At 45.6% G+C, this 10956-nt stretch overlaps 1 protein-coding gene across 1 annotated transcript; it reads left to right on the top strand.

Annotated features, from left to right (window-relative positions):
• Positions 1-7729: 7729 nt before the first annotated feature.
• On the top strand, positions 7730-8662 carry LOC132584034 (olfactory receptor 9S13-like). The gene has a single exon (XM_060255809.1). It carries the CDS (start codon positions 7730-7732, stop codon positions 8660-8662), a length of 933 nt encoding a protein of 310 aa, XP_060111792.1.
• Positions 8663-10956: the final 2294 nt, after the last annotated feature.

Genomic DNA, 10956 nt, shown 5'->3' with positions numbered 1-10956 from the left:
GATGATCCGTATGACATTCTGCGCTGGGCATTACTCGGGTGTGTAAGACATCTCGAAGGTCTCTCTGGCGCACCAGAATGTAGTCGATAAGGTGCCAATGCTTGGACCGTGGGTGCATCCAGGTTGTCTTCAGACTGTTCTTCTGCTGGAAGATAGTGTTGGTGATGGTGAGCTGGTGCTCCATGCAGAATTCTAGCAGGAGGCGCCCGTTGTCATTGCAGTTGCCAATGCCGTGTTTGCCAAGTACTCCTTTCCAGGCTTCCGAGTCTTTACCTACTCTGGCATTGAAGTCGCCAAGGATGATCACCTTGTCCTCTGTAGGGGTCTTCCATACGAGGTTGCGTAGATCAGCATAGAACTTGTTCTTTTCTGCAGGATCTGCTTGAAGGGTTGGGGCATACACACTGAAGAGTGTTGCATGCTGCTTGTTTTGAAGTGGGAGGCGCATGGACATGATGCGATCTGAGTGACCTGTTGGAAGGTTTTCGAGTTTGGAGGCAATGGAGTTCCTGACCATGAAGCCAACGCCAGAAAGGCGGCTCTCAGCCTTTGACTTACCCGACCAGTAGAGGGTATAGCCAGCACCGTGTTCTTGAAGACTACCTTCCTCAGGGAAACGGACCTCACTGAGAGCTGCTATGTCGATATTCAACCTGAGAAGTTCGTGGGCAACTAGAGCAGAGCGTCGTTCAGGGCGACCACTGCCTACTGTGTCAAGCATGGTTCTGATGTTCCAACACGCAAGCTTTAGTCTTTGCACACTTTGTGAGGCAGGCACATGCCTTTTCTTTGTTGTTATTTTTCGACCGCAAGTAAGGATGCCCGTTGACCGCGGCTAGCCAACTGGGGTGGGGGAGACGAGCTTTGTTTAGGCCACCTTTTCTAGGCCCCTCTCCGTGTGGAGCAAGCAGTGCTGTCCCTAGATAAGGCTGCTTGGTCGTTCAGGGTGCTGCCGAAAGATGCTTTCGTCTCCGGGTTAGCATCAGGCGACCAATATCCTGAACCGCCTACATGCAGGATCGGGACTGCGGCTTCCAGTGGCACCTTCCACCTGCCGTTTCGCCCCTTGCCTATCGCTGCAGGACTTGATGCGTTGTGGGTTGTGTGTGTGGATATGCCCTTCAGGCCTGCGCAGAGGAATTTTTTAGGTGAAGTGCAGTGTGCGCGGTACTGGCTCCACCCTTTCACCTGGGGGTCATCTGCCATGGCCCAGTAAGCCGGGACGCCGGCAGTGAGTCCTCCAGGTGGTAGGTGTTACATTAACGAGCTCTATCTGCCCGGGTTTGATGTTAGAGTTTTCCTTCTCTTAGGCTGACGAGGTTGGTGGGCCCAGCCTGCCCATCCGGTTATACCGCTGGACACTTCGGTCGCACCATGACGTAGCAAACTCTGTGAAAACGGGGGGGACCAGCGAGAAGGTGTTGCTACGGATGCAGTAATGCAGGAGAGGCCATTGCAGTGACCATCTGCCAGGCATAGCCAGACAGTGACCACGCGGCGTTCACTACACCGGGAGAGGAGAGGCTATGTATTGCGCATGCACTTTCCCTGGGGGGGTAGGATTCCCAAAGGGAGCCCACCCCCCACCCTCCCTGGGCCCAGTAGCACCTTAGAAATAACCAAGACTTTTGGGGCTATAAGCTTTTAAAAGTAAAATATCCCTTCATCCAACAGCAGTGGGATACTTTCTCCGCCAAGGCCAACAGCAAGTAATTGAAATGCAGACCAGTTGCCCCCCCCCCCCAGTCGGAATGAAGAGGCTGACACAGTATGTTGGATAAACTGGGCCGCTTTATTAAAGATAACTTAATCAACTAGAATGGCAAGGGGTTTAGGCCTAACAGGACAAGCCCTGGGGTCAACCACAGGACCCCGCCTTGTCCTTAGAGGGCGAGCCACCCTGCCCCCAGCACGAGCCCAATATTCTGGCTGGTGCTGAGCAGCCAGGCCCAAACTCCACCTAGGCCAGCATCAATCCCTCTGGAAAGATCTGCGCCGGTGAGGCTTTGCCATGATCTGCACTCCCAGCATTGAGCCGTACAGCCCATCTGCAGTTCTTACAGACCACCTGCACCTACTGGTGCAGGGCCATAGGTGCTCCCCTGAACAAACACTGTAGCCCATACCTCATCCTGCCCAGCGACCAAACTAATAAACTCCTCCCAAACATCCTAACACTATCAGGCAGTACAAGGTAGGCAAAAAACAAATTCACATGGGCCAATTCTGTGAAAATGAAAAAAAAAATCCTACCTGGCCCCTAATAAGGCCACCAGTAATAACCTGTACTTCCACAGGGTGGGCGGGTGGGCCGAGAGCCATGAAACAAACTGCAAAGTGTTGGGCGGGACCTGGGCCTTTATAGCCCCAATGCCATGCCCAATGAGCGTTCCTGGATGCTGGGGATAATGGGGGCCAGCCTTTCCTCATTCTGGGAGGGCAGCAGCGGCCCCTAGCCTCTAGCCGGTGTTGCCAGCCCAGCTGGGAAGGGGCCGATCTTTGTAGGCTAGGATAGAAGTCTCTCCTTTGCTCCTCAACTCTCCCATCAGATAGGATGTTAGAACCTTCCTCAGGTGGTGGGCTACCACCTCTTGCACATCTCTAACCCACTTTCCTTTGGTTGCTGTCAATCGTTAAAGTGACTATGGTTTATGGCTTTATAGTGTGAGCATGTGGTCAAGGCTCTGGGTAGGATTCCAGGAAATATATCTCAATTAATTAAAACAATGTTACTACAAAGCACAGCTGTAGTGTAAATGCAGGTCCAGGACAAGAATGCAGATTAAGAAAAGGCAAGAAACTATAGAAAGGTTGCTAAGCTATAAGCATCTCTGGGAATCTACAGATGACTGTACACACAGAAGGGATGCAGTCCTTTTGCATAGGTTCACACACAGTTCCACACATGCTCTCTCTCTCTCTCTCATACAATGTTATAGAATGGACATGATTCTTTCTGGACTTCCTCTGCATGAAAAGGACTGATCTATGTCTTAGAATTTGGAGACCACAAACCTGCAAGGCCCATCTTGGCTAAGACAGAAACCCTAATGTATCAAAGAGGTGCTGTAAAGTCAACCGTGTCTGGTTTGCTTAGGCTTTTCACAGCTTGGGTGTCTCCTCAGAGCTCTTCAATCACCATATTTTTCATTCACTCATTCATTCATACCCCAATGGCAACTTAAAGTGGCTTACATAATTCTCCCTCTTCTCCAGTGAATTTTCATGGGATGAGTGGAGAATATGAACCAGGGTCTCCCAGACACTTGTCCAGCACTTTTGTCTTGACCACTAGACCATAGTAGCAAGGGAAATAAAGTACAAAGGAAGATAGTGTGAAAGTGGAAAAATATTTAATAAATCCAACTGTCCGCAATTCAATAAATCCAAATTCCACAAATCTTATTCCTGAGGGAATGGGAACTCAAGGAACAGGATTGGGAGGGGACATTTCAGGCTACAGCAGGAAGCAGAAAGTGAGAGAATTGTGCTCCATGAGTGAGAAACCTTCTGCTCATGAAAAACCTCCGGGGGGGGGGGGGGTCTAACCAACTCTCTAGGACTTTCTCAAAATTATAGTTTATAATATACAAAATGACGACCACTTCAAAGCCTGCTTAGTTTTATAGGTGGCCCTGGAAATAAAACGATGGAAGATACACTCTGGCCTTAGGGTTTAAACCAATATAAGTATAAACATCCAGTTTTAGGAGCTATGGCTCAGATCCCACCAGCCTTTATGCTTGGCCTTGGCCATTTAATCTTCTCATTACATTCCAAATCCTGTATGGCTTTAGTCTGTGCAGGTCCCACAAAACCCAGCATAACTTTTTTGTGTGTGTGGCCAAAGATTCTCCTCCTCGTTTTCATTCACCAGTGAAAAAGCTGGTGGGTCCAGGGATTTTTTTGTAGAAAAAAACCTTGCAGGAACTCATTTGCATATTAGGCCACACCCCCTGATGCCAAGCCAGCTGGAACTGTGTTCCTGTGCATTCTTGCTCAAGAAGGCCGTAGGGCCTGCAAAACTGCCCTCTTCCAGCTAGCTTTTTAAGACAGAACTCCTGATAAGATCAGTAATACCGAGCCATCTTATACGCCATTCGATTGTATTTTAATGTCATACTGTTTTATTGGTTCTATTGTCTAAATTATTAATTATATTATCTGTTATTTATCTGTATCATGGTTTACCATGTCCTGTTAGCCGCCCTGCCTAGGCAGGGAGGGCGGGGTATAAATAAAAGTTTATTATTATTATTAAGAAGAAGAAGCAGCAGCAGCCCTGGATGAGTTTAACCCTCTATTACCAGTGCCATGATGCCTATCTCACCTGCTTCTATTGTTTCCCTGGCTGAGCAGAAGTACATCTCAAATTTAACACAATTTATAAAGTTTGGTTGCATAAAAGCTGGGATATAATCAATTATGATGACAGGAAAGTCTGTTACATTTGTAACCTTGGAGGGTGGAAAAACCAACAGGAAACAGTTCTCTTTAGAAGTTCTTACATCATGTTTCTCCAGAGTCTGTATGTTCCCCTTTGAGAATGGGTAGCTTTTACAAATGCATACATCAGGAAAAGAATATTGACACAGCCCATTTGTGTTCATGGTAAGTGCACATTAACTTTATTGAAACAACTCTGGGACTGAGTTGTCAATTTTTTTGTGTTAGCGTGTATTATCAGACATTTTCTTACTCTTAGTTTGTTGGAATGAGAAGGTAAAGAAAAATGTTAAGCTATACCATCTGCCACATTCATGCCAGCAGTGTTTTGAAATAAGAGATCCTTACAGCGTTCTTTGGTTCTGAAGTTTTTGATGTTTTAGAATGAAAAGACTAGGGTTGTCTATGCTTGGGGAAAGGCTACTGTTTTCTGTCTTTGTCACAATGTGGGAAGGAGACTATGCTGATTGTGACTTTCAGCTTCTTGGAACCATTTATTCAATGGCTAATGCATATGTTGGAAAAAAAAACAAATAGTATCAAGAAAAAAAAGCAGTCCAGTGGCATCTTAAAAGTTAACAAAATTTATTCCAGCATAAACATCATGAAATAAATTTTGTATAGTTTTATGGTATCACAGGACTTCTGTTTTATTCTGCAACAGCAGACTAACAAGGTTACCCACCAGGAGTTATTATCAGCAAATTTGATGTTAGGTGTTCTACGTTTGATGTGTGTGCCTTAGCATATTATATTTAGTCATATCATGTTAAGGTTTTGGGGAATATATGGTGATGTAACCATGAAAAAAAATGATATGGCTCAATTTAGAGCAAGCAGGAATCAGTAATCATAGGGAGAATATGCATGCCATTTAACACTAACTTAAATACAAGTCTTTTCAGAGCACAAATACTTCTTCTGATAACACATTCATGGAGACAGTAACACTAGACATGTTCCCAAATTCCACCCCTATAGGATGTTTCTACAGAATATGCTTTTCTGATCCAGATTGTTTGCATTATGAAGGAAAGGAAAGGTCCCCTGTGCAAGCACCAGTCGTTTCCGACTCTGGACTGACATTGCTTTCACATTTTCACAGCAGACTTTTTATGGAGTGGTTTGCCATTGCCTTCCCCAGTCATCTACGTTTTCCGCCTAGCAAGCTGGGTACTCATTTTACCGACCTCGGAAGGATGGAAGACTGAGTCAACCTCGAGCCAGCTACATGAACCAGCTTCTGCTGGGATCGAACTCAGGTTGTGAGCAGAGCTTAGGACTGCAGTACTGCAGCTTTACCACTCTGTGCCACAGGGCTGCATATACTTTTTGCACATTTTCATTAGTAACTTTAGGATTTTTTAAAGGAAGGTAGCATGGATTGGACTCGTTTAGTCTCACAGAAATTTGCAGTGATCATTAGAAAGATGTCAAGCAGAACATTTCACATAGCAAGAGCACAGCACAAGTATGCAGAGAAATGAACAATATTTATTAAAAGAAGTTGCCATGTTTATCCCTCCTCTTCTGTTCAAACATTCAAGTGTTTTTCATAACATTTGAATTGCATGGATGCATCTACCTCAGTAATTTATCAGGAACACAATCACATCTACTCAAATTTTGGCCACATATATTTCTACATTCTGGTGTTCCATATTTTGAAGTCACTAGTCTCTGTATCTCATCTGTTTACATGCATACAGAAAGCAGACAAATATTCTAAAATGTATCACTAATCACAATATGGCTCATCTTATCCTTTTCTGCCTTTGAAACCACAGAGCTGAAACAATCAGAAGATTCACATGATGCAACTGGAGTGTACTTCTCCAGAGTGAATGTAAGAGATCATATAATTTGGATGTGTGTGCATGTACTGTTGTGGCTCAATGGTAAAGCATCCTTGTGGTATGCAGCAGAATCTAGGCACAATCCTCAGCATCTCCAGTTAAAGGAACCATGTAACAAGTGATAGGCCCTGGAGAGGTGCTGCCAGTCTGAATAGACAATACCAAAAGGTCTGATTCGGGTTAAAGCAGCTTCAAGTATTCTCCTTCATGTGCTACTTTTGTGTATATCAGGATATATTTTTTTAAACATGGAAGAGCAGTCAAGCAGAAAATCCTGAACCTGGAATTTGAAGAAATACAGTTCAGCAATTGATCCTACATTTGCATCTTCCTATAGCATATTTTACCACATACAGGAAAATCCTTATTTTTCCCATTGACATAAGCATTTTGGAGTTTCCAAATCATTATATCAGCATTTTTTTTTCATTTACCAAATATAATATTTGTCATTATTGGAGTTGTGAGGAAATGTGACGAAGCACATTACAGAAAGACAGATGAATGTCTCAGTGTGGCCTTCCAGAATAGAACACATAGCATAATAGCTGGTGCTGGCATAGTGTGGCACACCACACCTTGAGTGTAGTTCTGCAATATCTCATTTTGTGAAGCACATGGTTCCATTCTAATACAGAAGCCTTATATCCACAGAAACAAAGAATGAATGCTGTTACTTTGTCATTTGTATCATAGAGCAGCTTAGTGCATCATGAGTGTTCCCCTGATGTCAAGATGTGTGTGAACAATTAACAGTAGTGCTGATGTTTGGGCTGCATCACAACTGCCATAGTGCTTCTGTGCATATGGTGCACGAAACATGCATGGTGTACTAAGCCTAAAACATGGAGGTGTGTGCACTAACATTCCGGGTTGGATCAAACCAGCTCTTCCACAGATTCCTCTCTGATCTCCCCAAAAGAATATGTTGGAAATTGCAAGACTTGTATGAATGGGGACTGTTGGAAGGAGCAAAACTGGGTCAGCAAAAAGGATAAAACCTATGAAGTGTAAGAGTGCATTTAGAATACATGTCTGATCAAGTATGCTTATCGGAGAAACATCTGAAGGCTGACTGACCTTCTGTCCTCAAGGGCATATTCTAGTACTAATTGTCTTTCACTTGCTGATAGTTTAAATGGATCCTAAATCTAATCTGTCAGAACAATTTAGATTATGTCTCCTTTTCTTTTTCAGGGCCAAAATTATTTCAAGTAGGACAACTATTGCACCAAGAAACTATTTTTCAAAAATACTGCCAGGAGGATATTCTGTAAAATGTAGAGAGCTTCCACTTGGAATTGCTGAAATCTCAAATTTACCTTGATCTCACAAGGATAAAACTGTTACACTGGTGCTAACTTGAAAAACCAATTTTCTCAGTTTTAACCCCAATCAATATCTTGCTCTTCATCCCCCCAAACAACATGGAAAACTGCACCAGGATCACACAGTCCATCTTAATGGGATTCCAAGGTGACTCTGAATTGCAGCTTGGTCTTTGCTTTCTCTTCTTGCTGCTTTATATCATCACCTTGATGGGGAATATTGGCATGATCACTCTCATCACTGTTGATGCACAACTTCACAGTCCTATGTACTATTTTCTGAAGAACCTTTCTTTCTTAGATATCTGCTATTCTTCAGTCATCACTCCCAAGGCCATGCTGAACTTTGCAACCAGGAACAAGGGTATTTCTTACAATGAATGTGCCATTCAAATGTTTTTCTTCTCTCTCTTTGGGACTACTGAGTGTTTTTTCTTGGCTGTAATGGCATATGACAGGTTCAGTGCCATCTGCAACCCTTTGCTTTATCATACTACCATGTCCAAAAAAATCTGTGCACTTCTGGTGGCTGTATCATACTTCTTTGGCTTTCTAAATTGTTGTACACAGACGGGCTTTACTTTCAGCTTGCCTTATTGTGAATCAGGTGAGGTCAACCAGTTCTTTTGTGATGTTCCAGCTGTTTTTCATGCCTCCCATGTGAACACTTTTGTCAATGAAATTGTACTCCTATTAATGTGTGGTTTTATCATACTTGTGACAGCCACAATTGTCCTAATCTCCTATGGCTACATTGTTGCTACCGTCTTGCACATACCTTCTGTTCAAGGGAGACACAAAGCCTTCTCAACGTGCACTTCTCACATCATGGCTGTAACCTTGTTCTATGGATCAGCTTTCTTTATGTATGGTCAACCTGGAGCCATGACTTCTCCTAACCAAGGCAAAGTAGTCTCTGTGTTTTATACCATTGTTATTCCGATGTTGAACCCACTAATATACAGCCTAAGGAACAAAGATGTCAAAGATGCCTTATGGAGACAACTCAAAAGAATGTCTTTGTTCCCATAAATACTCAGCAGTACTTTTCAGCATGCAAAAGGAATTCATATGTATGTCACTTTATTTCAGGCATACAGTTGGATCCAGCCAGGGTTTTTTCCCACTCAGTTTTGCCCAAATCTTCTCCTTACTACAATCCCTGTCCCACCTGTCATTGAACATATGAACATACGAAGCTGCCTTATACTGAATCAGACCCTTGGTCCATCAAAGTCAGTATTGTCTACTCAGGCTGGCAGCAGCTCTCCAGGGTCTCAAGTGGGTTGCATGATCCCCAGCATCACCTGTTTTGGTGGCCAAAGAGGACTGCTCCTTCCTTCTTTACTAGCAGAAAAGCTGGTTGGAGACAGCTCATGCTGTTTTGGCAGATTTCTTTTCTACTGCAGTACAGACAAAACATGCCAGCTTTTTTAAAAAAACTGTTTGTCAGTTTTGAGCAGAAGCACAGTTCTATTGAATGTCTATCTCTTATCTTTTTTTCCTTAATTCCCTTCACTGTTTTTGTGTATTTCTCTTGTTACTTGACATGTTATTACAATCTCCTTGTGAGTATGTTCCTTCATAGTGTCCTTTAATTTTGATTAGGTTTACCTAATCATATTATCTGGCCCCGCCCTGGTCGGGCCGCGTAAGCGGCTACGCTCCGCGGGGCCATTCTTTGCATCCGCGAAAGGATGCAGGCTGAGTCAGGTTTTCCTGGACAACTGGGCACTTCTCAGGGGTGTGGCTGGGGCTTTTTATAGCCTCAGCCCGCCCATTATTGCGCAGTTCAAAAAGCTCTCGGCCAGGGAAGGAGGCACGTTGCTGCCTTCGGCCAAGAGCGTCTGGTGGAGGCCCGTTTCGGGGTTGCGTCCCAGCAAGCAGCCAGCGTCAGGCTGTCGACAGTGTCAGAGAGCGTGCTGAGTCGCCCATTTTCGGGTCTCGCAGGGTGTTTGGCAGGGAAAGGGACGTCCGGTGGGGCTGTGACTCGCTCCAACTCTTATTCCTTGGGTGGGAGTCGTTGGGTGGGTGCTACAGTCATAGTGAGGGGATGTGGTTATTCTTTTTATCAGACCCCCCACCCCTCCCTCCCTTTAAGGGTGGTGATTTGTGGGGAAGTTTTTTGTTTAAGGTTTGTAGCTATGGGCCCAAAGAAGGGGCATGGCCCTTCTAAGGGCAAACACCCTGCAAAGGGGCAGCGAAAATGCACACATCCTGGGCCCCCTGGGGATGAGCAATTGGACAGCGCGGAGATGCGGCAGGCCATAATTGAGTGGCTCAGCACTCTGGAGAGGGAGTGGGGCGCGTCTGGGGCACCTGCTGTTTGGCCTGGGTTGTGTAGTGCTACTGGGCGGTCGGGTACCCTGACATTCGAGAGAGAGGTGCTGGCAAGGCTTTCTGTGTTGCAGGAGGTTACGGACTCTGGGAAGCCACCCAGCCCGAGCCAAAAGAATAGTGCAAACAAGGAAGTTGTGCCGAGTGACAATGGTGTGGAACGGGATGTCAGTGAGGACAGACAACAGCCAGTCCAGCACGCAGTGGTGGTGGTGCCACTGGCAGCTCTGGAAGGTATGGGGGCACTCACACGACAACACGCTGCTTGGCCCTGGGGACCATGGGGTCATGGTGTTTTGCTGGGGCTCAGCAGGATGGGACCGGGTCCACTTCCTTGCAACAGGGTGGCCATTGGTGTTTCGGGACAGTTTCATGGTGCTCCGGTGGGTTCGTGCCAGCCGCCTTCGGTGGCGGCGGGGTCTGAGGTCACCGGCTGCACCAGTGGCGGTGGGGGTGTTGTCCTCGGGTGGGCAGATGGCGATGGGACAATCATTGGGATGGCCCTGTGCGCCTGGTATTCCCTGGGGTTACCCCATTAACCCATATGGGTGAGTCCCCTTTTTGGTGCTTCCTTTTGGAGATTTGGCAATGCCGTTGGGGGATCACCTGACCCCCGCAACATGGGGAAAAAAATTTAAGGGGCGAGTATGTAGACGTATTCAGTCTATTGTATAGAGAGTTGGAAAAGAAAAGTAAGGAAGAGATGGACGAGAAGGAGAAAGAGAAGCTTAGGCACAGGAAGGTTGATAGGACCTGCGCCAATTGGCTGCCAGGTTTTGTCATATATGCAGGAGTGATTGCAAGGGCGCAGCCAAGTCAGGCTGCCCCATTATTTCAGTATTGTGACATTATTTACAGGGCTTATACCAATTTTGCGGGAGCGGCCTGGTTACAATATGATGAGACTTTGCGGATGAGACTGGCGATTAATCCAACAATGGCTCATGCTGGGGGCAGGGTGGCTCGCCCATTGTTGGACTTGGCGGGGT

The sequence above is a fragment of the Heteronotia binoei genome, chromosome 15 (genome assembly GCF_032191835.1).
Source record: "Heteronotia binoei isolate CCM8104 ecotype False Entrance Well chromosome 15, APGP_CSIRO_Hbin_v1, whole genome shotgun sequence".
Taxonomy (NCBI): domain Eukaryota; kingdom Metazoa; phylum Chordata; class Lepidosauria; order Squamata; family Gekkonidae; genus Heteronotia; species Heteronotia binoei.
This window is presented reverse-complemented; position numbering and strand designations above follow the sequence as displayed.